Source organism: Jatropha curcas, chromosome 10 (genome assembly GCF_041381405.1).
Source record: "Jatropha curcas cultivar XTBG-Jc1 chromosome 10, XTBG_Jcur_1.0, whole genome shotgun sequence".
Taxonomy (NCBI): domain Eukaryota; kingdom Viridiplantae; phylum Streptophyta; class Magnoliopsida; order Malpighiales; family Euphorbiaceae; genus Jatropha; species Jatropha curcas.
The window spans coordinates 7,260,865-7,288,687 of record NC_143160.1 but is presented as its reverse complement, the minus strand read 5'-3'; the positions used below and the strand labels follow the sequence as shown (position 1 = coordinate 7,288,687).

The window sequence follows — 27,823 nt, the reverse complement described above, 5'->3', positions numbered from 1 at the left end:
TTTTTTCTTCAAGATTATATATAGAATATAATATAGATTTACTGTTTGAATTGTTAAATATTTATGTATTTGAATTTAAATAAAATATATAGTAAATTTCAAAGGTTTAAATGTAACGGATTTCAAACTAATAGAAAGTACATTTCAAATATACAGATTAAAAATTTTCAAACTGAGAAAATGAAAGCAATTTTCTTTTTATTATATAATATTTTACATTTTATTCAAGTGAATCGAAAAAGAAATATAAAAGAAATATGCAAATGCGATGTATACTTAAAAGAGTTTTTCAGTTTTCAATATATACTCCCAACTACAAAAAACTAATTGTAAATATCTTAAGATCGGCGTAATTGATGCATAAAAACTAATTCTGTGAAAGTACTGAACAAAAAAATTACATTATAAATTATTTTTTATTATTATAAAAAATTAATCTTTCAAAAACATAATTTTACTTAACAATGGGCAGTTCTATTACTATTCAAATAAGAAAATAATTGAGAATGTCAAATTAAAAAAATTACAATTAATTTTATATGGACCTTTAGATAATTTTAGTTTGATTTACAAATTCTAAAAGTATAGTTACATCAATTAAAATATATTAGTAATTATTTATTATTTTTGACAATTTATAATCTTGTAAAAAGCTAATTAAAAGAATTACAATTTTGCTATTAATAAAATAAGAATAACTGAGTGCGAATACAAAATAAAATCAAGCTAAACCAATCATTCCCCAAATCAACCAAGAATTCAAGAAATGAAGTGCAAGCTTTCTAGAATTGCTCCCCTTTTGTGCACAGAATCAACAAAAAAAAAAAAAAGGGTGAACTTTCAACTTTCAAGTTGGAAGAACAAAATTTGCCCCGTATGGAGCAGCCAGACATAATATTTTCCACATGGTAAAGTGGCCATTTCTTTTATTGGAAACTGAACTCAAGAAAGAGTAGTAAACCAAAACATGAGATTACCCCACCAACTGTGAAGTGGGGGTTAAATGCTCTTGGCTTTACCCACTGTTGGAGATTTTCACAAGGATGGTGACAGGATGCCTGCTTTTTTGTGCTTTACATTTGAAGTTACCATATGCTTTACTTCATTTCAAAATCCAACCATTGTTTATTGCAACATCATTTCTTCCAGAACTTTTCTCTCTTTTTCTGGGAAACTTAAAAAGAAATAGCAGGGGAAAAGAGGCCATAAACTCCTACCAGTCAACAGATAGACACGAAGAGAAATATAATGAAATATATAAGGTAGAACTTATATAAAATATCAGTCCAAAATTTACAGAGTGAATGAAAGCTGCTTCTATCGGCACCACTAGTCAACCAATTGTTGAAAAATCTTATCTAAACAAGGAAGCATCATACACAAAACAGTGGGTAAAGCACATACATCTATGCTCATGTGATATTAACTGTCTCAAAGCCAATCTACTCGACTCAACTCAGTCTCACCAGGAGAAACTGGTTTCAGTCATTTTCTCTGCATACACTCTGGATTAGTCACTCATATCCATTATTCCTTCCTTTCAAATCAACAGTAATTAAAGACTTCAATAATTTGGAAAATACGCAAGACTTCAACAAATAGCTCTTCGCTTGATCTTTACCAATGGAATGTTACATAAAAGTAACACAAAAAGAAAAGAGTTGGCAAACAAAATTTAGAACGCCCTACTGCTACTGCTACTAGTTTCAGAAAAAAAAAAACCTCAGCTACAACTATCTTAAATTTCTATCTCCATTGCTTTGCCAAATTGTTCTTTGCACCAAATTATTTCAAAATTTAGCACCCTTTGTTGGGCCTAATACGTTAACCAATTTCACCTTTGCCATCCCAGCTAAAATGAAATAAACTTAAGCAAAATAAAATCCTGCCATCTATTAGCTTACAGTAACAAACAAATCTGAGGATAGGAAGACCTATGTTGAATCTTATACATTCAGATTATTAATCCACTAACAAAAATTATACTAGGAAAGCATGTACTATAAACAACATTCCATCCCCAATAACCCAACAAGATAAAAGATCATAATAAATAAAAATGAAAAATTATCAAACATTATTGAAACAAAAAAATTCCAGTTACAAATCAGTCAAAACAAATATTTCATACCTTCACCCAAATATGTAACAAATTGTGATGAATATCATTATCCTCACAACGGGAATCAATGCACTCAAACAGCAATATCTACATTCTTAACAAAAATAATGCTCAAATAAAAATTTCAAAAAAAAAAAAGCATACACAAACTAAATATATTACCCATCAAAGGCGTCGGCTAGAAATAACAGCTCTTTGTGCCGCTTTCCTCCGCTCATAATCTGCATCATCTGTAGGCAACTCATATCGACATACTGGGCAAGTGTTCCTAATCCTCAGCCATGGCACGATGCACTCCCCATGATAAAGGTGTGTGCAAGGCAACTGCTTTGCCTTCTCCCCCACATTAATCTCATCCTTACAAACTGCACAAAGAGCATTATTACTCTCCAAATCCACGTTAGTCAAAACAACAGATGGAAGCTTCTCAACAACAGATTTTGCTGCTGGGGGCCTACCCATCAATGCATTCTCATTTTCGGCAAATTGCCCAAACAACATCTCATACTCTGCAGTGTAAATATAATCATCATTAACACCAAAATATGGTTCAGCATAATGTTCTTGGTCACGATCAGGATTTGAGTCCAAGTTGTTAGCGTTCAATAGAACTTCCCATTCCAAATTTCCCAATACCCCTACTCTCTCTACATTTACCATATCCTCAGGGGCAATAATAGGTGAAATGGAGAGAGAAACAGAGGCCTCATCATCATCTACAAACATGCTTAGAACCTCTCTTTCATCAACACGGCCATCCACTTCCTCCCATTCAAAATCCTCATTATGTTCTCTATGGTCTTCTAATTGAAGCGAATCCCAACAAAGAGGAATAGTAACACTTGCATCTTCCTCTTCCTCATCATCATCAACGTTACCATAAATATCATTTTCCATACTAAGTCGACTCAATCCATATTCATCCCCTGAATGCAAGTCTATAGCTAACGTGTTCTCGTTCTCTTCTGAATCCGAATCTGACCCAAACCCAACAACCCTCATAGCATTCGTACGAATGCTAACAGTAGACTCGGCCTCACAAGATTGAATCCCGGAAAGCCTTCTCTCAACAAAGAAATCATCATCATCATCATCAATAACGATATTTGTACTATAATCATTATTATTTGTATTGCCATGACTATGATCATTGCCTATGTTTTGAAACCCACCATTCTCATGACAATCTAAAGCAAACCCTAACCCTAAATCAAGCTGCAAATCATCCATACACAATTCACAATTCTCCTCAATAACACCGAAATCCGAATCGTTAAGCGAATCGGAAACCAAATGGGAACCATGACCCATTACCTGAGACTGTTCGACGCGCTGTTGAAACAGATCCATGACGAAACTAACCTGGTTCTCGCGGTCCAGGAGATCGGGGCCTCCAATGATAACTGATTCGGGATCCGAGACAGCGTCGTCGTCGAGCGACCGAATGTTGAAATTGGTATTTTCAGAAAGCGGGTAAGGGCGGTCGTGGAGAGTGGGGTGTGAGGAATGAAGATCAGAAGAGGAAGAGGAGGAGAAGAGAGGGAAGTAAGGGTCAGCAGTTAGGTCACGAAGGTGGTGAGGACGGCGGTAGTGGTGGTGGTGAGAGTCGTCGTCGGCGTCGTGGTGGAGGTGGCTGCGAAGGTAAGAAACGTTTGCCATTGGTGGTAGACGAAAACCAAAAATAAAGAGAAGAGCTTTTCTTTGTTTTGGTGAATTTAACTGGAAAGAAATGAATGTGTTCCGTCATTTCAAGGGCTGAAAACGATGGCGCTCAATTTTTGTTGTTGGCGTTGGGTCACTGGATATAAAATTGTGTAATTACGCAATTGTCCCTAATCTTACGTCATTTAATATTTTATTTTTTATTTTCTTTAATTTTTTGAAATATCGGAGTTTAATTTATTGCTCTTCTCTGTATGCATGTCTTCATCCTGTTAGATGCAGACAAAAGAAACATATTGCCTTTTCTTTTTTTTTTTTCAAATTTAATTGAGAAAAAGAGATTGGTGAAAGGCTTATTTTGGGGGTTTTAAATTCTAAATTTAAATGGAGGCATTTAATTCAACTTTAAAAAAAAAAAGAAATAAATAAGCTGCCACTTATAATGAGATCTCTCACATGTACACGTGAGTATAGGGCTCAACATTGGGTTCGACCGAATCAAATCAAACTAAACCACTCCTGTGATCAGACCAAATTCAGAACATGTCAAAACCAAGTAAAAAATAATTGAACTAAAATATTTCAGTTTTATTGACAAAAAAAATTTAAACTTCATTTCGCAACAACTTTTTAAATAAAATACTATTTTTTATGATTTTCGATAAGATATAATTTGAATTAGTTTTTAAAAATTAAGATGTTGACTCATCTAGCTTTTAGTGTTTTATAAAAACTACTCAAACGATTATTAACTATTCAAACATATAACTGCTAGCAAAACAACCAATTTCACTAAAGAGACTCTAAACCAAAATTTAAAACTTTACTTGTCTAAAGGAACCCAATTAGCGGAAAACCAAACCTAACTGAAACTTGGTTTGATTTTCCAGTTTGAACCGAAACTTGCTATGGCCTGAATTTGAGTCCTTAAAAAAACCATTCAATTAAAAAAATACTGACATTCAAATACAAAAACAAAAATTCACTAAAGGAGGTCTGCCCACCGCCAGCTTCCACTATATACAAATCCACAGCTTCCGCCGTTTGAGTTTGGTCAAAAGAATATATGAGCTGTGAAATAAAGAAGTTCTGGAGTACATGCATCACCACTTTTGCAAAAGCTGAACAGTGACAGAGGCCAGAGATGAATACATACCATCATAAGCTTCATTTATCCGACTAAATTCATTCACCACAGTTGCGTCCTCTGCGAACATCAGGATGATATTGAAAAGCACTCCAAAAGAAATCATAAGAAAAGTATCTTCTTTCATCAAAACAAATTAAACAATAATCTAATTTTCTGTCACAGATTTTTTTTTTCTCCCCATTTCTGTCCAGTCTTCTCCACAAGCCACACAATTCAGAGCATAAGACAAATACCAATATAATTTTTTTAAAAAAATAACTGTCAAAAATATCATAAATGTATTCATTACATCACAAGAGTGCTCACCTTTTATCAACTATTGGTGACAGTTACATCTGTGCAATTCTTATCAAGAATAAATAAATCTGAAAATATTTGAAAACATAAAAGTTAGTTAAAATCTCATCTAAATAAAAATAGTGAACATTTATAAAACAACCTAAAATAGTATTAACATACCATCGTCAAATCTCTGAAGTTCTTCTAAATCTTCTAATATATTCTTGACGTGAGATTTGGACTGCGATCAATCCTAGGCGAAACGAGAGTGTCTACAGTTCTGATCATTGTGCACATTGTATTTGCATGCACTCGTGTGATTTCTAAGTGCAGTTGTGCCATGTCTTTTTGGATCACAATGGTATTCTTTTTTACAATAATTGCACTTGCCTTTCTGATTTCCTTCAGCATCGAAAAACTTAGTGAAATGGTCCCATACTTCCGATCTCGGCTTCATTGTCTTCCTCTTCAAGTTGGAGATTAATCCAATTTCAAAAGCTGAAGAGGCTTCAGTTTGAATTGTTGTTTGGCTTGAAGACCGAGGCAGTATTGGATCTGATCCGGACTCTCTTGGTATATCTTAAATCTTCAAAAAAATAAAATAAAATAAAACAATTAAGATAAATAGATAACGTATACAATGACTGCCATTACAGTAAAGTCTCTGTTTCTGTTCTATCAGATGCAGAGCTTGGCATAGCCATGTTTAGCCTCGGTCAGTACATAACACTCTTTTCATTTTTCTTTTTGTTTTAGCAGTGAATTTTTTGAATAGAATTCTTTGCTTTTTGATTATCAATGTTTGTAGCAAGTGCAAAGCAAAGTAAAACAAGAAAACAACAGTATGGAGATATATAATAATATAATGGTTTTGATTCTGGAGGTGAGATGAGAGGAATTTCAAAAGAAAATGAAATAATTGTAAGTTAAATAACAGTACTGCCAAATTACAAATTTCGGTGATGGTGATAGTAGCGATGGACATGCTCTTGACTCTCGCTTTTTGATGTGATGACAGAAGAAAGAAAGACGAATAAGTGAATCAAACCATGAAAAGAAGCAAACTCCATAAAAATAAGACAGGGAATGTTATGGTTAATGAATTAGCTATGAACTGTGATGACGAGAGATAGAAAGAGAGTGGAGATGGAATCTAAGAAAACTATTGTGCTGGAGGCATCGAGCGATCAACGAAGGGAAGCGGGATAGGCACAGGCTTGCTGCGTTTTGTGACTGGGAGCAGAAGGTCGAAAAATGGCGATTTCCGATTAGATTTTTCAACCGAATTTTCAAGTTCGGTTGTTTTATTTTGTATGGATACAAACGGTGCGTTTTGAAAATTAAAAAAGAACCGTTTCTATTCTGTAATTTTCCTTTTTTTTTTTTTTTTTAATTGGATTTTCTTCGCAATAAACCGATTAACCGAATTTACATTTCACATCCGAAACAAAATGGTAAAAAATTTAATAGCATTTATATAACAATAGAATCAGTTTTTAACACAAAAATTGCTAATAAACACATGATACATTTAATTAATACCCCCATAGTCCACTTTCATATATTGTTTAAAGTTTTTACATAATAATTAAAAAACAATTAAATCAGCAAAATTATTAAATAAATATACACTTTGATTTAAATAAATTATCACTTATCTCACCTAACCATGCAAGCTTCTTTGAAGATTTCCACTCTATTCCAAAAGAAAAAAAAAAAGAAAAAAAAGCCAAAGCCAGCCTGACCAGTAAAATGCAATGGTCATTGGTTGGGCCTCACTTTTCTTTCAAGTTAAGAAGTTCTCTGTACATTGAAGTAGAGATTCCCAAGATCTCAAATCATTGGTCCAATGCAAACTTGTCATTGTAGTAATAAGAAGAGGTACACTTGGATTGGATGAGATTAAACAGAACCTATATATTTACAACAAATATTTTGTTCAACCAAAATACTTATCCAACCCATTTTAGAAGTGGTTTGGATAATGTGATCAAGTACAGAAAACTTAATTTAGTGACTTTTTGAATGGATTAGAAGGACGCTGAGATTTTACCTGATTTATCTTATCTTCTTTCTTTTCAGTTTCTTGATTGTTTGATGACTTTAAAAACGGATCAGAGAGGCGTTGTTGAGGTTTTACTTTAGATAATTCTGCAATCTTCGTCTGTCCAAAGATACTTGCATTTCCAGCATTTTTTACTTTCTCTTTGTTGGTCTCCCCATTTGCAGTTTGGTTCACATCGCTACTTTCTTCCTTTTCCTGTTTAATCAAAGGGGCTGAGAGTTTTGGTGCTGACAATGGAATACTTTTGCTTTGTCCTGATAAATCCAAGGTCTTGCTGACTGTAACATTGGTTGAATGAAGCACAATATTGCTTGAATTTATAAGTGGACGGTTTAGATTTTCCTTTGACTCATTCAGCAATCTTTCCTGCAATGTGGTAAGACTATGTGAATTAGAATTCAGAAAAGAAAGTTCCCAAAAAAGTACCAGAATCTTATTAAGATAACAGGTTTTACCTCCAATATGCTGTTGAAACGTTCTGCCAAATTAGGAAGCTTCAAAGCTGTAACTAGCTTTATCGCTCCTTTCACTGATTTCTCCAGTGTTAAAAGCTTTACAAGTTCAGTAGCTCTAACAAGCTTGTCACCTGAAACCAGAACAAAAAGAACTTAGATGTTCTCATTGGGTTTTATGCTGCAAAGAGGAAATATGCTAGAATAAGATAATACAAACTCACCATTGCAGCAAGATGCAATCAGTCTGAGAATGCATCTATCCTGAGCTGCCTCAGTATTAAAAGCCTCGTCATCAAGTGCACCGGTGTCCAAACCAGCGCCTGCTGTTTCTTCTATTCTTTTCTGAATCTGCAGGGTACATTCATCTAACTTACTCAGCCAAAAAACAGCATTAATGGGAAAAATCCATATAACCTTCCAAAAGAGAGAATTTATTGAAGCAAAACCAATTATCTCAGAAAGGAGATGTTCTTATTAGAATATGAATGAACAAAGATAAAAATAAAAAATAAAAAATAAAAGATGGTTAGGAGATTAAGGAGTTTGTTTTGGGGGAAGGGGGGAACTACAAACCTGAGAGAGGTGCATATTATTGAGGATAAATTCATTTTCAAGGGCATCGGCTCCCAGATCAGAGGAAGCAAGAGGAAATGAGAGATTTAGTAGAGTAAGGACTGGTTTGGGCATCACCTGTCCATTGGAGAAAATCAGTATTGATATTATTATCAGAATATAAAAGCAGAAATAAAGATGGCTATTGGCAGACTAAGTTACCTGTGGGAACAACTCTGGACTCTTACAAACAATACAAAACAATTTGCTTGCATTCAGTCCGACCACCCAATAGTTTTCGTTGGACTTCTCTTTAGCAGCACTGCAGGATAGGAACTTTCTTATACACAAGTGCTAGAGAATGAATCGCATTTGGAAATCTAGACTGAAAGAATACTTTCAACTTCTCAAAAAGAAGAATTTGAACCTGAAGAGTGGAAGCCAACTGCCACCATATTGACTTGTGAAAACCCTCAAGACACCCTACAAATTGCTCAGTCAGATGTAACAACAAGAAGCCATGTTTATAGTCATTGCAGTGAGAAGTTTGAGGGGATTACCATACCTTAGAATCATATGAACTTAATTGGCCTTCTTCACTAAAACCAAACCATGTTAGATGTGAACCCGGACTTAACGGAAGACGTCCTCTAAATGGCTGGGTGCCATTAGATATGTCAAATACTCTGAACTCTAGCATCTGCATCTTTCAGAGGAACATGAATTTTAGCTTTTACGTTCAACAAAAGCAAATATCATAACAAGATCAATATATTAACAACATGATCTCTATTTCCTACAGAAGTGAACAAGTTGATTGAATAGCTAACAATTAGATTATCATTATGAAGAAAATTAGAGGATAATTGAAGAAATAATGGTATCAGATTGATTATTAGCTGACCTGATCATTTGATGGAAGACAATCAGAAACATGAATGGCAACAGCAAGTTGATTTTTGAAGCCTGATGCAGTCACCACTGGCCCATCAAGGGAGAGAATATGCCTCTGTAATGATAAGTACAATTGCAGACAATCTGTTAAGAACTTAGAAAATTAAGAGCAAGGAGAGACTCTATTGATTAAAATGTATGCCAAACCATATTTTCAAGAACTACAAATCATTCAATAGTTTGTTTTTTTTTTTTTTTTTCTCACCCATAAACAGCTCCAAGAAAACAAATGGTATGGCACCTACTTTTCCACTAGCATCAACAAGACAAAACACATCATCACACTATAAAGCTATGCATTTGGTTCTTTTTGAGAATCGATACTTCGTTTTTAGTTTCACACTCGGGAAATAATATTTTACACAAACTGGTCACCAATGATTAAGTAGACACAAGGAACCTCTATTTTAAGGGATTAATGTATACAACTAAAGATCAATCTATAGTCGGTATGCAAGAATCCAATTTGTCTTCTTCCATGAATAGTTCCATATTTCCCGTTTCTCTTTCATGCCTTAAGAATGGTTGAATACACATTCGCACATGTAATGCAAACACTTCAACCACCTTCCACTTCCATCACCTCCAATTTCGCAGTCCATTATACATTGTACATTCACATGGGTGCCATTTGATATCAGTCTCAGCTCACAATAATTCCTCACTTTAAGCTAATTGATGATAGATGATAAAGAATAGTTTCAAGAGTCTGCATTGCGAAAGATTCATTTCATGAGTCCCAAAAAAAATGTATATTACTTTTGTGAGAAGATTTTTTTTTTTTTAAGGAACTGCCATTTCCTGATCAATATACATAAATAAAGTAGAAATTGATAATACTCTTAATGGAACACGCCCAATTGTTCTATAAAAAATCAATATAATTATGAAATTGATGACAGACCTGCAAACCACCCTCTGTGTAGATGCGCAGAAAATTAAGGCTAGTAACTGCAGCAATCCAAGCAATGCCAAGTGCCACAGCCTTCACTTCTTCCCCTTCAAATCGCATAGACCACTGAGTTTGCATAAGCATCCAGTGTCAACAGATTGCCAAATCAGTAATGCAAATGGGGAATGTAAAAGACCTAAAACAATTCAGTTCTGTGCTAACAGATAAAAATAAAACATGAAGAAAAAATCTTGGAGAATTTTATGTTCTGACCTCACTATTGTTTGCCCAGCTACTGAATGGGCGGTACATAAGAGTACTCATGTTCTTCTCGCCCTTGCAAGGATTTGCAAAAACACTTCCGTTCTCATTTAATGCCGCCATTGTGAAACCAAAGTAGTCCGTCATTGAAGGAACTCGTGGACCTCTGCCAGTATCATGGAAATCGATCTGTATATAATGATGATGAACTATCAGTAAACACTGCCAGCAAATCACTTTGAAATTGCTCTAGGCTGATGAAGATAATTTCAAGTAAACGTGGCCAATTATTTAAGCAATCCTAAAACGTCAACCCACATTTCCTCTGCCCTCCCACAACCCCCAAAAAATAAATAAAAAAAATAAAACAAGAAATAAAACAAGAAAGAAAAACGAACATTGAGCATCAGAAGTAAGCAATATGTACATTTACCTCTACATGGGAGTATCCGTCATGTTCAACTGTAGTTATAGTTCCAAGCATGTTATAACACAAAAAGCGCCTCTTCCCAGGCTGCAGAGGAGTTGATCCAGGCTGAAAAGCCTCCTGCATTTTCGACCTAGCAGATGTTGCTGTGCTTCTTAGTCCCTCATTTCCCTTATCCATGTTTTCCTTGCCAGAACGATGCACCTTTTTTCTGGGTTCTATCTTAGGTAACAAGTTCAACTCATCATTGATGTCTTCCTCTGGTTCTTCATCAAATTCAGACCGTTTCCTTAATCTCTTCCTGCATGGTGGTTCTGATTCTCCGAGGCTATCTTCACCAAGATCACTGAAACTACCAGAAGCACTAGCCTCCTCATCCTCCTCTTTATAAAAAAGAAGCCCATTATTGTTCTTTGACTGCAAACTTGGAACATCTTCTATAGGAGATTTCATTGAAGATGGAACAACTGATTCCCACAGGCCATACCTTCCCATAACATCAATAACGGCCAACGCATTACCAGTAGGCTTCCATGCCATACAGCATATTCTCTCATCAAATCTCTGCCTATCAATATCCTGCTTCTTGTCAACATCCCATATTAGAACCTGCCTGTCTAAACCAGAAGTAGCCATATACTTGCCATTTGGTGACCAAGACAAGAAACATATAGGTTGTACATGATCACCTCTCAATGAGAACAATTTTTCAGCTGTATCTCTATCATACATCACCACATCATTTCTTAAACCAGGGACAGCTAACGTCTCCCCATCAGGACTCCAGCTAACTATATTCATATTAGAAATATCTGAACCAGTGTCAGGAGCAACACCTTTAAGGGTATGCAACATACTCCCAGACTGTAGTTCCCAGAATATTACAGTTCCAAGTGAATCAACTGATGCCAAATATTCACTTTTAGGGTCAAATGCCAAGCCAGTAACAGGTCCTCTATGTCCTTTCAGAACCCTTGCAATTGAACCATCAATTGTATTAATAAGTTTAATGCCTTCATCATCACCAGCAGCAGCTAGCATGCTCCCTGACTTGTTAAATGCAAGAACACGTATTGGCAGTGTGAATCTAGTAATATTAGTCTCAAACTCACCACCTGCAAAAGGAGTAACAGAATATTTATTAAAATAGAATTGTAGAATAAGGGAGAACGTTACTTACAACCATAAATACTTAAACATGGCTAAACATTAACTCCTATATAGTAAAACAAAGTAGCTAGTAATTTGGGACGAGACAACAGTGTCTATTCTACAATCAGTTGGTCCAGTGAGAAAAAGTAGTCAAACAAAATAAATTTCCAAAAAATATTCTTAACATCCTTGTGATTTTCCAAATTCTAAGAAAATTGATTCAACTAATGATTTCTGTTGAAGATTCAGTAATTCGAATATATATCAAAATGATTACATATTCATTTGAGCAATTGTATATACCGAGAAAAACAAGCACGAAAACATGAGACGTGAAACTGAGAACATCAGAATCCCCTTTTTCTTGACAATTTTTTGCCCTTTTTGCCAGAACTAAACCTCTTTAGATGAACCTAAAGCTAAACTCGCCTCATTTATAATATAAAAAGTGACTAAATGCCTAAACATGATAGCAAGCCGAATTACAGAAAATTAAAGTTAAAGAACACTATAAGTTCAAGGGTAAATAGAACAATTTAAAAATATTCACTACATACCCATGTAAATTCGATCTACGAATCCATAGAAACTGCGTTACTAAATGTTAAATTGCATCACTGTCATTTCAAATGTGAACAACTGAAATCATCAGAAACCATCTGATGGTTCAACCATATGAAGTACTTTTTTGGTCCGAATTCCTCTACCAAAATCTTTTTCAGTTTGCTAAAAATACATTATAAATCAAAAGCAAATTCTAATTGACAAAGAACCTACCGAACGAATCATTGTTACACAAGACCAAAAACCATAGTTCTTACACATTTCATAAAACAAATAATAGAAAATCACCGGGAAACTTGTAGAGCTTGACGGAATGATCAATAGATCCAGAGGCAAGGCAGGTAGAATTGGGACTAAGTGCTAAAGCTGTGACGCCGTCACGGTGGTGGCGGAGAATCCTGGGCCCATCTGAAATGAGAAGAGGGTCATGAATGCAGATAGCTGAATCGGAGGAGGAAGCCGTGACCAAGTGGCAGGCATTGTAGTCCCACAAGATGGAGCAGAAGGAAGGATGACCGCCATTGATGGTGGAGGATTTGTGGGCTTCTCGTAGCTTCAGTGTACGAATTTTCATGGTGAGAGATTTAGAAGATTGGAAACGAGTTGGCTCTGGTTTTTGCGATTAGAGGTTTTTAGTTTTCCGCTTCTTAGAATTTCCTTTGTTCAGTGTTCGGCTCTGGTTTTAGGGTTTTTGGCGGGTAAATTGGGGGTTTGGGATTTTGGCGGGAGAGAAGAGAGAAATTTTGGAGAAGAGAGAAAAGGCGCGTGGCATCTTTTAGTTGTAGGCCTAATACTGGATTGGGCTCTAGCCACGACAAAGTGTATCATAAAGCCCAAGAGCTTCGGGCTTTCCCATTTTTTTTTTTTTCCAAATTATATTTAAATAATTATTTTACTTTGTAATAATAAATAGGTAACATATAAATTAGCCCTCAAAATAAATTTCCTACTCAAATTAATTCTAGCCACTGGTGAACCAACCCAATGAAAGATCGGATCAAAAGCAATCGCGAGTTCAACTTTGAATCGAACCAAATTCAAAATCAATTGGAATCACCATTTTCCTTAAAAAAAATATATCTAATTACATTGCACTCATTTCGTCTCACAAAAATACGTTTATTTATATTTTCACGAAAATTAAGAAAAAAAAAGACAATCTGAACTATAAAATTTACGTAGATTTTTCTAGCATAACTTTCACTAATATTAAAATTAAATATCATATTATTTGATGCCACTTTCAATAACAATTTCGATAGAGAATTGGTAATAATAAGGTAGATTAATTATCAACGTATTAAATAATTAGAAAAATAATTTTACTTCTGACAAATAAAATAATTTAAGAACGGATAATAAATATAATATAAAGTTTAATTATTAAATATAAATTAATGAAGGTCATGCATGGAAATGGAACGTGGGTTCCATGTGATGTGACCCTATTTCTCAAATGCAACGAAAGCCAATGTAACTTTCTTGAAACCGAGTTAACCTTCGAACGCCAACGACAACATGACCTTATTTTCTACTCAACTCTTTGAAATTTACAGTGAACACAATACATATCCCCATTTCTATAGGATCCCTAGACTACTATATATATATATATATATATATATATATTTTTTTTTTTTTTTTTTTTTTTTTTTCAAATGTTGCTTTCCCATACACATGGGGTAAAAAAGAAAAAGAAAATAATTAACAGAAAAGAGAAGATGATTCTGTCAGTTCTTCTATGGCATCTTCACTGCTTCAATGTTTTGGATTTCCCATCAGAAACATCCTTCTGTTTTCTGAATCTTTGTATCTGTTTTGATCATTAAGGATAAAACTCTGCAAGCTCCTAAACCCATGCCTTAATTCGCAATGCTACTTGAAAAGAAGATAAAAACATAACTACGATTATCTTTTAAGATTTCTTAATTGGTTATGGTTACATATGACTTGAATTAGTAAAAAAGCACATAAAGTTACAAACATATATTTAATATAATTTTTTAAAAAATAAAAATTAAGTCAGCACTTGCACAACGTGCAAACCAAAGTAATTATTTGATTATCATGGCTTTATTATTTGATTCGTGATTGTGTTATCATGATTATATGTAAATTTTAGTAAATATCTAAACATAACACATTAATTTATTAGAAACAATATTAAAATTATATATATATATAAATTAATTTTTATTAAGCATTTATAAGAATATAAAGACATATAATTAAATTCATACGCATGCATGTGCTACTAATAGAATTAAAAATTTGAAATTTATAGATAAAATTATCAACTAAAGAAAACTAAACTTTAAAACTCTAATATTTGCCTGCCGACTCAAGTTAAAGTATGAGCTACAAATTATAGTCATTCAAACAATTAATATTTACTAAAATAGCTAATACACATAACAAGAATCATAATATGAGCTACAATTCGTAGATATTAAACCAGCAAACGATTACTAAAATAATCAATATACGCAACAAGACCCAAACCTGGTATATAAACTGTTTCAGCCGTCACCGTCCATCTTGCAAGTCTGTCGTTATCAAGGGATTGAAATAGAAATGTGAAAATGTCTAATCTGTAGCATTTCATATATTATGAAACTATATATGGGTTCTCACGTTAAACTGTGGGTGTTCTTTTTTCAGTTTTTCACATTCCATAGGAGAGGGTGCCCTCACGTTAATCATATTGTTATTGATTTAAACATGAGTTGGGTTAACAAATATTCAACACAGTACTGATTTTGCTAATTTCTATTAATTCTTTAATCTCTTGGTCCAAACCCTTGACTCTTTGGAATCTACCCTTCTAATCACGAAGTTAACCTTTTTAATTTTCCTCCTCATGAAAAGAAGCCAAATTGATTTTAATTCTCTATCTCTGTCTCTGATTAGTCATGTAAAGGTTTCGGTTTTATTTTTTATATATGCAGTAGGCTTTTTTTTCTTTTTTTCAGGTCTAGGTTTTGAGGGTGTATGGAGGAAAACCTGCTGGCTTCGGTGTAGAATCTTGGATTAGAGGAATTTTTCCTACTTGCTGCAGCTATTTTCTAATAATAATAAATTTATATGTGCTGATAAAAGAAATTTTTTAATTTACCATACAATAAATTTATCAAAAATGTCATTAATTAAATACCCTATAAGCCCATTTTAACCGTTAATTTATACATGAAAAGCACACAGACATATATATATATAGCATGTTAGCCTAGTAATATATATTATGTCTGCTTGACCTGCAAATCCAGTATATTAATACCCTAATGATTCATTTTTAAACTCTAAATTAAATAGGTTTCTCTTTAATCTATGACTTCTAAAAATACAAGATGCTTATCAAATATTAACTAATTGATCAAATTATGGCAAATTTGTTGGGTTTGGGTTCCCTTCCTATGTGGTAAAAGCCCATATTTTGAAGTCCACTAACTAATTATTGTTTTACAATTATGCCCCTCAACTAACAGCCATATTCCTAATATTTTTTGGCTCTCATTTGATCGAGACACAACCAGAAATCGTGTGAGAAAAACAGAGGAGAGGAGAGGGTTTTTCTACACAGCCCCATCCAGCACCAGCCACCGTGTTCTGGAGATTCCTGGAGTTTCAACCGTTGGATCGTTGTGATTTTTGGATATATTGTTCTTTGCTCTCTGTTCTTGATTCTCACCGTAGGGATTTTCATTTGGAGGTTCAGAGATTGAGTTCTGGGTCTGAATCCGAAGCTGTCATGTTCTGCTTCTAGCTCTGCATAGCTTCATCTTCTTCAGCGTTTTCGGCAGTCATCCTTTGTCGGATTGAGCTGATTTTTGGTGAGCTTGTTCCTAACATCCAACTCTTGATTTTGGCTGATCAGTTTAATTTTTGGATGAGTAGAACATTTTTAAATGTATTGAGAACAGCAGCTGTGTTTTGTGATCATTCTATTGTGTTCCCACACATTTATTTGTGGTTGTTTGTGGTATAGCTACATATTTTGATGGTTGTAGCTTGCTGTAAGTTGTAAGACAATATTTGTGATAGTGAACTTTATTTCCTTGGACCGGAGGAGAGGTCCCGTGGTTTTTATCCTTCACACCGGAGGAGTTTTCCACGTAAAAAGATTTGTGTTCATGTGGTGAATGTTATTTTTGATTGTGTATGATTTGGGACAGCTTGTGTTGCTTGAATTTGTTGCTCATTGTTACTCCTAATAGATTCATTCAAGTGGGGAAGTTTTTGTTGTGAGGTCAGATTTTGTGTTACTTCCCATCACAGTGGTATCAGAGCTGCAGTTATTTTGTTGATTGAGCATTTTTTTGCTTGTTTGAATTATGGAGGTAAATATGAGTAAAATGATTTGTTTGGATGGCACAAACTATCACACTTGGAAAGGAAAGATGAAAGACCTTTTGTTTTTAAAGAAACTACATTTGCCTGTATTTGCTACTAGTAAGCCTGAGTCTAAGTCTGATGAAGAATGGGAGTTTGAGCATCAGCAAGTATGTGGTTTTCTTAGGCAATGGGTTGAGGATAATGTATATAATCATATTGTTAATGATACAAATGCCAAAACTTTGTGGGAAAAGCTAGAATCTTTGTATGCTTCTAAAACTGGTAACAACAAGTTGTTCTTACTTAAGCAAGCCATACGCCTGCAGTACAAAGAAGGGAGCTCAGTACTTGACCATGTAAATGAATTTCAGGGTATCTTTGATCAGTTATCCAATATGGGTGTCAAGTTTGATGAGGACATTATGGGACTTTGGTTGTTGAATACACTTCCTGACTCTTGGGAAAACTTTAGGGTATCTTTGACAAATTCTGCTCCTGATGGTGTTGTAACTATGCAGTATGTGAAGAGTGGTGTTCTGAATGAAGAAGTAAGAAGGAGAAGTCAGGGCGCTTCCACATCACAGTCAGATATTTTGGTTACTGAAAACAGGGGGAGAAGCAAGAGTAGAAGTCATGATCACAACAATAGAAGTAAGAGTAGGAGTAAATCAAAGTCAAGGTATAAGAGCCGTGAATGTCATTATTGTGGTAAATCTGGGCATATCAAACGGTACTGTTACAAGTGGAAAAAGGATAACAAAACCAATAAAGGCAAGCAAGAAAAGAATGACAATGATGAAAATGGTGATCGTGTCAGTGTTGCTACTTCAGTTGATTTGGCTATTGTTCATGATGGAAGTATGATTAATGTTGCCAGCAATGAGGTTCTTTGGGTACTTGATAGTGGAGCTGCACACCATGTTGCTACAAAGAAAGAATTCTTCACATCTTACACTCCTGGTGATTTTGGAACTTTACGGATGGGAAATGGATCTGTATCCAAAGTAGTGGGCATTGGCAATGTAACTGTGGTGACCAACCTTGGTATGAAGTTGATACTTAAGAATGTTAAACATGCGCCAGATGTGAGGTTGAATTTGATATCCTGTGACGCTTTATATAATGATGGATATGGCACCAATTTGTTTAATCATGGCATTGTTTATAAAGGCTCTTTGGTTGTGGCTAAAGGGTTTAGAGGTTCAGGTTTGTATTGGCTACTAACTACTATCCCTATAGATCTTGTGAATGCAGTTGAAAATGATAGTTCAACAGAATTATGGCACAAGAGATTGAGTCACATCAGTGAAAAGGGTCTGAATATTCTAGCTAAGAAGAATTTGCTTTCTGGTTTGCAAGGTGGAGAGTTAGACACTTGTGAGCATTGTTTGGCTGGAAAACAGAAACGGGTCTCCTTTAAACATCATCCTCCTTCTAGAAAAGAAGAGTTGTTAGAGCTAGTACACTCAGATGTATGTGGTCCTTTGAAGGATAAGTCATTTGGTGGTGCACAGTACTTTGTGACTTTTATTGATGATCACTCAAGAAAGCTTTGGGTTCGTGTGTTAAAGTCAAAGGATCAGGTACTCGGTGCATTTAGAGAATTTCACACTTATGCTGAGAGAGAAACAGGTAAAAAGTTGAAATGTGTTCGTACTGATAATGGAGGTGAATATTGTGGGCCATTTGATTCTTATTGTCGAGAGCATGGTATCAGACATCAGAAGACACCTCCTAAGACTCCACAGTTGAATGGCTTGGCAGAAAGGATGAACAGAACCTTGATGGAGAGAGTTAGATGTACGCTTTCAGATGCAAAACTACCTAATTCTTTTTGGGGTGAGGCATTGTATGCAGTTGCACATGTCATCAATCTTATTCCTACCGTTCCTTTGAATAATGATGTTCCTGATAGTTTTTGGTATGGTAAGAAGCCTTCATATGATCATCTACGGGTATTTGGGTGCAAATGTTTTGTTCATGTTCCTAAAGATGAAAGGTCCAAGCTAGATGCCAAGACAAGACAGTGTATCTTCATTGGCTACGGTCAAGATGAGTTTGGCTATAGGTGTTATGATACTATTGAGAAGAAAGTTTATAGAAGCCGTGATGTGGTCTTTATTGAAAATCAGACTATTGAAGATATTGGCAAAGTGGAGAAACCAAAACCTCAAAATAACAGCTTGGTTGATGTAGATCCAGTTCCGTCAGCTTCAACACCTGCTGCAGTTGATGTTAGAAATCAGGTTGATCTTCAGGATAATACTGAAGAGGCAGATGAGGTTGATATTCCTATAAATGATGCAACTGATGATCAGTATGAGACACTTGAGGGACAACAAGAGGCTCCAGTCAGAAGGTCTACCAGAAATCATATTCCATCTACAAGGTATTCTCCTAATGAGTATGTATTGTTGACAGATGCAGATGAGCCAGAATGCTACCAAGAAGCTGTTGAGAGTGAGGAAAAGACAAAATGGATTATTGCTATGAAAGATGAAATGCAATCCTTATATGACAATGATACTTTTGAACTGGTGAAGCTTCCTAAAGATAGAAAAGCCTTGAAGAATAGGTGGATCTATAAGGTGAAGCATGAAGAGAATTCATCATCCCCTCGGTATAAAGCGAGATTAGTTGTCAAGGGCTTTAGTCAGAGAAAGGGGATTGATTTTGAAGAAATTTTCTCACCAGTGGTTAAGATGTCTTCCATCAGGGTTATCTTGGGTTTAGCTGCTACACTTGATTTAGAGATTGAGCAGATGGATGTGAAAACTGCATTTCTTCATGGTGACTTAGAAGAGGAAATTTATATGGAGCAGCCTGAAGGTTTTGTGGTGAAGGGCAAAGAAAATTATGTTTGCAAGTTGAAAAAGAGCTTGTATGGTTTAAAACAAGCACCAAGGCAGTGGTATAAGAAGTTTGAGTCTGTTATGGTTCAGCAAGGCTACAAAAAGACTACTTCTGATCATTGTGTTTTTGTGCAAAGTTTTTCTGACAATGACTTTATCATTTTGCTGTTGTATGTTGATGATATGCTTATTGTAGGTCCTAACTCCTCCAGAATTATGAATTTGAAGAAAGACTTGAGCAAGTCTTTTTCTATGAAGGATTTAGGCCCGGCAAAGCAGATTCTTGGCATAAAGGTCATTCGTGACAGAAGATGCAAGAAATTATGGCTTTCACATGAGAAGTATATTGAGAAGGTACTACAACGGTTCAATATGGCTAAGGCTAAGGCTGTAAGTACACCTCTCCCTACATCTATTAGATTGAGTGTGAAGCAGTCTCCTTCCAATGAGCAAGAGAAAGAATTCATGCAAAAGGTTCCTTATGCATCTGCAGTAGGAAGTTTGATGTATGCTATGGTTTGTACTAGACCAGATATAGCTCATGCAGTTGGTACAGTTAGTAGATTTCTTTCTAATCCAGGTAAGGAGCATTGGAATGCAGTTAAATGGATATTGAGATATCTCCGTGGTACTTCAGGTTTGAAGTTGTGTTTTGGGTCTGAAAAGCTTATGCTTTGTGGTTACACTGATTCTGATATGGCTGGGGATATTGATTCTAGAAAGTCTACTTCTGGGTACTTGATTACATTTGCAGGGGGAGCTGTGGCATGGCAATCCAGGTTGCAAAAATGTATTGCTTTATCTACTACAGAGGCTGAGTTCATTGCAGCTACTGAAGCATGCAAGGAGTTGCTATGGATGAAAAAATTTGTGAATGAGCTTGGCTTTACTCAGGAAAGGTATGTTTTATTTTGCGATAGCCAGAGTGCTATTCATCTTGGTAAGAATCCAACTTTTCATGGTAGATCTAAACATATTGATGTGAGATATCATTGGATCCGTGATGTTTTGGATTCTAAGTCAATTGAGCTTGAGAAGATTCATACGGATGATAATGGTGCTGATATGTGCACAAAGTCTCTACCAAGAATGAAGTTTGAAATATGTCGTTTGAGTGCCGGTTTGGGCACCTCTTCCACATAGTCGGGAAGGGGGAGAATTGTTGGGTTTGGGTTCCCTTCCTATGTGGTAAAAGCCCATATTTTGAAGTCCACTAACTAATTATTGTTTTACAATTATGCCCCTCAACTAACAGCCATATTCCTAATATTTTTTGGCTCTCATTTGATCGAGACACAACCAGAAATCGTGTGAGAAAAACAGAGGAGAGGAGAGGGTTTTTCTACACAGCCCCATCCAGCACCAGCCACCGTGTTCTGGAGATTCCTGGAGTTTCAACCGTTGGATCGTTGTGATTTTTGGATATGTTGTTCTTTGCTCTCTGTTCTTGATTCTCACCGTAGGGATTTTCATTTGGAGGTTCAGAGATTGAGTTCTGGGTCTGAATCCGAAGCTGTCCTGTTCTGCTTCTAGCTCTGCATAGCTTCATCTTCTTCAGCGTTTTCGGCAGTCATCCTTTGTCGGATTGAGCTGATTTTTGGTGAGCTTGTTCCTAACATCCAACTCTTGATTCTGGCTGATCAGTTTAATTTTTGGATGAGTAGAACATTTTTAAATGTATTGAGAACAGCAGCTGTGTTTTGTGATCATTCTATTGTGTTCCCACACATTTATTTGTGGTTGTTTGTGGTATAGCTACATATTTTGATGGTTGTAGCTTGCTGTAAGTTGTAAGACAATATTTGTGATAGTGAACTTTATTTCCTTGGACCGGAGAAGAGGTCCCGTGGTTTTTATCCTTCACACCGGAGGAGTTTTCCACGTAAAAAGATTTGTGTTCATGTGGTGAATGTTATTTTTGATTGTGTATGATTTGGGACAGCTTGTGTTGCTTGAATTTGTTGCTCATTGTTACTCTTAATAGATTCATTCAAGTGGGGAAGTTTTTGTTGTGAGGTCAGATTTTGTGTTACTTCCCATCAAAATTGTCTATCTTAATTAACGCATAAAATACATGCTAATTAAGCTACTTAAAGCCCAGGCAGCAGCTAGCTTCCACTACTAGCTAGCTATAAGAAACCGTGCCAAGACAACTTTAATTGGGCAATTAATTCTTAATTACTGTCCTATTTGTCAGTTAATCTCACTGCTTAATTTTATAAAACTCAAACCCTAGGGTTTTGTTTTGTGCTTATGTGTTTGTAGCCAACTCTCCTCGTTGCTTGCATGGCGGCAGACAAGCACTGAACCCTCGTATCTTCCATTCCACGCTATAATGCTCCTTTTTCCTAACACACTTTGTAACAATCTTAGCCCACAAAAATAACTAATAATTATAATCTGAACTTTTCTTCTTGGTGGTGTAAAACATAAAATATTTATTGGACTTTTCAATACAGTAATTCAAAGCTTTGAACAATAATGCTTTTTTGTGTTTGTTTGTTTGTTATGTTTTGTTTTGTGTTTTCCCAAGTGTTTGTAATCACATGTCAATTATTTTACTATTTGTTTTCTTGAAGTTAAAAACCCTAACTTTGACCTTAGTTTGGACTCTATAAAGACCTTCTTCTATCTTTCAATCGATTCCTCTCTTTTGTTGTGTCTATTATAACAAACAAACCCAAAAGAAGAACAAGGAAGACAAGCATGGCGTCCACAAGGTTTATTAGCTTTCTACTTATAATCTTCATTGTGCTACATTATGTAAGGAACTCCAGTGCGCTAATGACCCGCCAAGGTATTTACAATTTTCTTGTTATATTTTGTTGATGGATGTTCAATTTTAACTATTTAATTAGTTTATTCCTTTAATTTCCTAAGGTGCTGCTGCTACCATGGATGGAGTTAGCAAAACAAGGCTTGGAGGAAGGAAAGTGATAAAGCTGAAAAGGGTTTTGATAAGGAAAGAGGAAGCTTTCAATAAAGAAGAAGTAAAGATTTCAGGTGCAACTAAATTTGTAGGAAGTTATTGTAACTATAGATCATCAAAATGTAAATTGATGAGCAATAGAGGAAGCTCTCATGGAAATTTGAAAGACAAGAGGGAAGTATTTACTGCTTTCAGCTCCGATTATCACGTGCCAAAATCTCACCCTCCTAAGAATAACTGAGCAAGAAGAAGAAGAAGAAGAAGAAGAAGATTACTGAATTGAAGCACTAGCTACTTCACAAAAGATAGCCATGTATATGTGGTGTCTTTTGTACAATTTTGGTTTCTCCATATATGTTTGTTCTCTTAATTTGTTTCCTTTTGGCAGTGAAATTATACAAGTGGAAAATATCATACTTGTACGTATGCAAATAGAGAGATCTAACAAATATTGAATAGAACTAATTCCATTTTCATTTTTTAGTTTGAAGATCCAAGTGTTAATTAATTAATTAATTAATTTACTCAATGTTGTTGATATCAAAGGCAATGACAGATTATTGAACGGCTTATAATGAGTTGGTCGAAACGATAAGTGAATTCGATCTCCATAAAGTAAGAAGGAAAAAAACTTATCTAGACCAAAGGTCCATGACTATGTTGTCATCAAAATAATGAAATTAAATATTTTTATTGAAATAAAGATAGTTCTGATCATGTACTTGAAAAAAAAAAAAGACGAAATATTATTTAAATAATCCGTAATTTCATTTATTTAAATAATTCTTAATTTCATTTGGTTTGTAGATAGGGTTATGGAGGTGTAAGTAATTATTTTCCAGGTAAGAATACAAATTCAAAAATTATAGGGAAATGCATTTGTTAAGGTAAAGAAATATTTGATGGGTCTAAATTTGGTTGTTAAAATGGGCTTTGTTTGTTTGTTGGCCCATAAAATAAAAAAAAGCTTACATTTAATTGGAAAATTGGAGCTGCATGGCTTAATGAAAGTTTTTTTTGGCAAGTTCCATTGTAAAAGAAAGAAGAGAATCAAAGCATCTCTTCTTGGCCTATGACCCCATGATCACAATGTCGAGTACCGTAAAGGGCAGGTAATCAGAAACAAAAGTAGGGAAGGCCAGTCGATCAATTTCAGCAATTACGGCAATCTCAATTTCAATTTGACTTGCCATTTTTATATTGACAGAGACTAAAAACAAACTCATGCGCATTTCCTGTGTATCTTCCTTGTTAGTATGGACAGAGACTAAAATGGGAAAAAACTATATTTTTGCAACGGGATAATAGAAATTATTAACTACTGCTACAGTAATAATTTTGTTCCAAAGTAGGAAAAAACGTATGTATTCCTAATGTAAAAGTCACAAACGTCAGGCCTGACGTATGCTCCACCGTCCCATCTCCTCAATAAAATACACAGAAACATATCAATCTAAGCGTTAAACCCAATCGCGTTCATTTTTTCTTCCAAACTTTCCAGTCGCCATGTCCACCTCAACGCCGGCACACATCTTAATCTATCCTTTCATAACTTCCGGTCATATTATCCCTCTCTTAGACCTTACCCACCGTCTGCTCAACCGCGGCCTCATAGTCACTATATTGGTCACCCCTAAAAACTTGACTTTGCTTGACCCTCTACTTTCCGGTCACCCATCCTCCCAACTCCAGAAACTGGTCCTCCCTGATCCGGAGGACTTTCCTCCATCTAAAAACCGCCTTATTGTTATCATGCGCTTCTTGCGCGAACGCCACTATCCTCTCCTTCTAAATTGGTTTCAATCTCACACATCTCCTCCGGTAGGTATTATATCCGATTTCTTTCTCGGGTGGACTCATGAATTCGCTTGCCAGGTAGGAGTGCGGCGCATCGTCTTCTCCCCATCCGGTGCATTCGCCTTCTCCGTCTCTGCTTATATTTGGAGTTACAGGCCACAAAACGACAATCCGGATGACTTGGAATTTACGGTGTCGTGTCCTGACATTCCGAATTCCCCAACTTATCCCTGGTGGCAAATCACTCACTCTTACAGGATGCTTAAAGACTCGGATTGGGAGTTTTACAGAAACGGGTATTTGTCTAATCTCGCCAGTTGGGGAATCGTTGTCAACTCGTTCACTGAGTTAGAACGCGTCTATCTCGATCACTTGAAACAGAATTTCGAAAGTGACCGCGTTTGGGCTGTCGGTCCAGTTTTGCCTCCAGACAATGATTTAAGCGGAACCGTCAATCGTGGTGGGTCCAGTTCAGTGCCATGTCATGATGTGCTTACGTGGCTTGATTCTCATAATGACAACTCAGTGGCATATGTTTGCTTTGGAAGCCGAACCTCATTGACGTGTGAGCAAATGGATGCGCTAGCAGCTGCATTAGAAAAAAGCGGGGTCCATTTTATTTGGTGCGTAAGGCAACCAGGAGAACGACACGCGCCGAGCGATTACGGTGTTCTGCCAGACGGATTCGAAGATCGTGTGGCTGGAAGAGGTTTCATTATAAAAGGATGGGCTCCACAGGTAGCCATATTAAGGCACCGGGCAGTCGGCGCATTCTTGACTCACTGCGGATGGAACTCAGTCCTTGAAGGGATCGCAGGAGGCGTGGTGATGCTGACGTGGCCGATGGATGCGGATCAATTCACAAACGCGAAACTATTGGTTGACCAGTTGCAGGTGGGTATTCGAGTTGGGGAAGCGACTCAGAGGATACCAGAGTCAGACGAGTTGGCTCGGAAATTGGAGGAGTCAGTGGAGGAAACTCGGCCGGAGAGACTGAAAGCGAAGAAACTGCAAGAAGCAGCGATGAGTGCTATTAAAGGAGGGAGCTCAGATGCAGATTTGGATGAACTGGTAAAGAAGCTAAACGAGCTTAAAATTGAAAATGGAGGTGCTAAGTAAGATAAAGTCACATGGAGATGGAGAGTAGATTGAGCAATGAAACTGTGATGTTTGATTTTTAGATTTGATAGAGCGAGAAAGTGGAGGTTGTTGAGATTTGATCAGTTGCATGGATTATGATATTCAATTTTACATTGGCTGCAGATTTAAATATAGAGGGAAAAGGTAAATCATGAGTGCTGTAGCTTTTATTTTGCTTTTGCCTTGGCTCTCACCCACCAAAGGAAAGGAAAGGACAAGCACAGACATATTGTTGTCTTGTTACTAATCGAATACTTTTGTCCTGAAAGCAATTAATTAAAAATAATTTCTCTTTATCAAAGATGCATCAATTTATATTGTAATTTATTATTGCATTTTCTATTTCTTTTAATATTCTATAGCCAATGACGGAAGGAGGGACGTCAGGGTTGACTCCCACCCCTTAATTCAATTTTTTTTTTTTTAAATATCGCCCAATAAATTTAAAATTTTTCAATTTTGTTTATAAAATAGTGTTTTTTTTTTCAATTTTATTCATTTATATTTTCGGAAAAAAATTCCCTTCTTCTCCCTTTTATTTCTAACTCCGTCACAATGTGTACGATACAAATAAAAAAATATTGAAGGTATAAAAATAAAATTTTCATTTTTTAAATCCTTTATTTGAAATTGAAATGGAAAAAAATAGATGAAGAAAAAAAGATAACAACCATAAAATACATACATGAGATAAGAATATATATGTATTTATTTATTCTATTGAAATAAAAAAAAAAAATTTTTATGCTTATGTAATTATTTATGGTTATTAATAAGAAGTTTCAGAAACTTCTTGCCTCTAGCTTCAAGCTTACCAGATTCTCTACTAACTTATCCACATCTCCAACAGAACTTCCACCATCTTTAATAGCATCTAATGCCACCTTACTTAGCTTTTGGGCTCGCTCCTTTTCAACTCGGTTTTCGCGCAATGATTCAATTAAAACTCGTTCTAACTTAACCGAGTTAGGCACAGTATCAGCACCTTCACAGACCCTTACAGCCACCTTTAACTCGTCAACCAATAAACCAGCGTTCACAAACTGGTCAGCGCCCATTGGCCATGCAAGCATTGGCACGCCACATGCTAGCCCTTCCAGAGCCGAGTTCCATCCACAATGAGTCAAGAACGCACCCACGGCTCGATGACTCAGGATCAATACTTGTGGAGTCCACCCTCTTATTAGAACTCCTCTCCCAGCCACACGATCTTCAAAACCAGACAGGATCTGACTATATGTTCCATCTTCCGTCCCTTCGAGCCCCTGCTTCTACACACACCATATAAAATTTACGTTACTACTCTCCAAGCTTGACGCAACCTCCTCAATCTGATTATTGGTCAACTCAGTTTGACTGCCAAAACACACGTAGATCACTTTACGTTGAAGATGCTCGCACCTGTCAAGCCACGTTGTTATATCATTCACTGGAATATAACTGGGCCCACCTCTGTCCATGGGTCCTGCGTGTGAAGCGGGGTGCAAAGGTCCTACAGCCCACACACGATCATAACCCAGTTCTTTCCTTAAATAATCCAAATAAATCGCTTCCAACTGAGTGAACGAGTTGATTACAAGCCCCCAACTCAGAAAGTTAGAACGAAAAGCATCTTTGTTAAATTCTGAATCTGGGTCTCCTTCAACATAGCTACGATAAAAAGGAGAAATCTGCCACCAAGGGTATCTAGGACAATCTGGAATTTCCGGAAATGAAATAACTTCGTTTTCATTAGTTGTTTTAGGCTTAGGCATATCACGCCAGAGAGAATACATGACAGACAAAGCCATAGCACCAGAAGGAGAGAAAAAAATCCGGCGAATGTTAAGTTCAGTAGCCAAACGATGAGTCCATCCAAGAAACATATCAGATATTACGGCTAATGGCGGAGAAGGGTGTGATTTGAACCAGTTGAGCAACGGCTGGTAAAATTGACCTAACGCGCGTATCATGGTAAAGGCAATGCGTTTATTAGGTAAGTCTTTTAGGTTTTCTACACCAGAAGGGATCGATGGGTGTGAAGGAAAAGGAAAGACTAGTGTTTTGATAAATGGATGAGCAGAAAGAAGAGGGTTTAAGGGAGGGAGGTTTTTTGGGGTGACTAAAATGGTAATGGTTAATCCACGGTTGGCTAGATTGTGGGTTAGGTCAAGAAGCGGGATCATGTGTCCTTGTGCTGGGAAAGGGAAGATCAAGACGTGTGTTCCAGTTGTTAAGATTGTCATGATTTGGTGCTAG

General features: G+C 36.0%; 5 protein-coding genes and 1 pseudogene across 8 annotated transcripts; 2 read left to right on the top strand and 4 right to left on the bottom strand.

Moving 5' to 3' along the window:
• Window positions 1-657: 657 nt before the first annotated feature.
• LOC105640682 (RING/U-box superfamily protein) lies at window positions 658-3,884 on the bottom strand. Of its 2 annotated transcripts, none has more exons than XM_020681845.3 (2): window positions 2,285-3,884; window positions 658-1,174 (listed from the first exon to the last, which is right to left on the bottom strand). In XM_020681845.3, exon 1 carries the CDS (start codon window positions 3,779-3,781, stop codon window positions 2,288-2,290), a length of 1,494 nt encoding a protein of 497 aa, XP_020537504.1. In that variant the 5' UTR covers window positions 3,782-3,884; the 3' UTR covers window positions 658-1,174; window positions 2,285-2,287. The 2 variants fall into 2 exon arrangements, with proteins under 2 accessions (XP_020537504.1, XP_020537505.1); XM_020681846.3 differs by having other exon boundaries at window positions 658-1,166.
• On the bottom strand, window positions 2,285-13,267 carry LOC105640680 (transducin family protein / WD-40 repeat family protein). 3 transcript variants are annotated; one of them, XM_089726909.1, is made up of 16 exons: window positions 12,824-13,267; window positions 10,826-11,934; window positions 10,405-10,581; window positions 10,144-10,257; window positions 9,190-9,294; window positions 8,851-8,991; window positions 8,713-8,768; window positions 8,508-8,607; window positions 8,307-8,423; window positions 7,955-8,081; window positions 7,734-7,864; window positions 6,154-7,644; window positions 5,394-5,799; window positions 5,241-5,299; window positions 4,941-4,991; window positions 2,285-2,487 (listed from the first exon to the last, which is right to left on the bottom strand). In XM_089726909.1, exons 1-12 carry the CDS (start codon window positions 13,107-13,109, stop codon window positions 7,219-7,221), a joined length of 2,889 nt encoding a protein of 962 aa, XP_089583035.1. In that variant the 5' UTR covers window positions 13,110-13,267; the 3' UTR covers window positions 2,285-2,487; window positions 4,941-4,991; window positions 5,241-5,299; window positions 5,394-5,799; window positions 6,154-7,218. The 3 variants fall into 3 exon arrangements, with proteins under 3 accessions (XP_089583035.1, XP_012080452.1, XP_012080453.1); XM_012225062.3 differs by having other exon boundaries at window positions 5,394-7,644; XM_012225063.4 differs by having other exon boundaries at window positions 5,394-7,644; window positions 8,851-8,985; window positions 12,824-13,266.
• A 9,118-nt stretch (window positions 13,268-22,385) lies between these two features.
• On the top strand, window positions 22,386-23,030 carry LOC119369573 (uncharacterized). The gene is made up of 2 exons (XM_037636002.2): window positions 22,386-22,516; window positions 22,600-23,030. Exons 1-2 carry the CDS (start codon window positions 22,426-22,428, stop codon window positions 22,887-22,889), a joined length of 381 nt encoding a protein of 126 aa, XP_037491930.1. The 5' UTR covers window positions 22,386-22,425; the 3' UTR covers window positions 22,890-23,030.
• Window positions 23,031-23,921: 891 nt separating this feature from the next.
• On the bottom strand, window positions 23,922-26,658 carry LOC149493000 (flavonol 3-O-glucosyltransferase UGT89B1 pseudogene; annotated as a pseudogene).
• LOC105640678 (UDP-glycosyltransferase 89B2) lies at window positions 23,922-27,810 on the bottom strand. The gene has a single exon (XM_012225060.4). The coding sequence runs from the start codon at window positions 27,808-27,810 to the stop codon at window positions 26,857-26,859; it is 954 nt and encodes a 317-aa protein (XP_012080450.2). The 3' UTR covers window positions 23,922-26,856.
• LOC105640679 (UDP-glycosyltransferase 89B2) lies at window positions 23,954-25,886 on the top strand. Its single transcript, XM_012225061.4, has one exon. It carries the CDS (start codon window positions 24,155-24,157, stop codon window positions 25,562-25,564), a length of 1,410 nt encoding a protein of 469 aa, XP_012080451.1. The 5' UTR covers window positions 23,954-24,154; the 3' UTR covers window positions 25,565-25,886.
• Window positions 27,811-27,823: the final 13 nt, after the last annotated feature.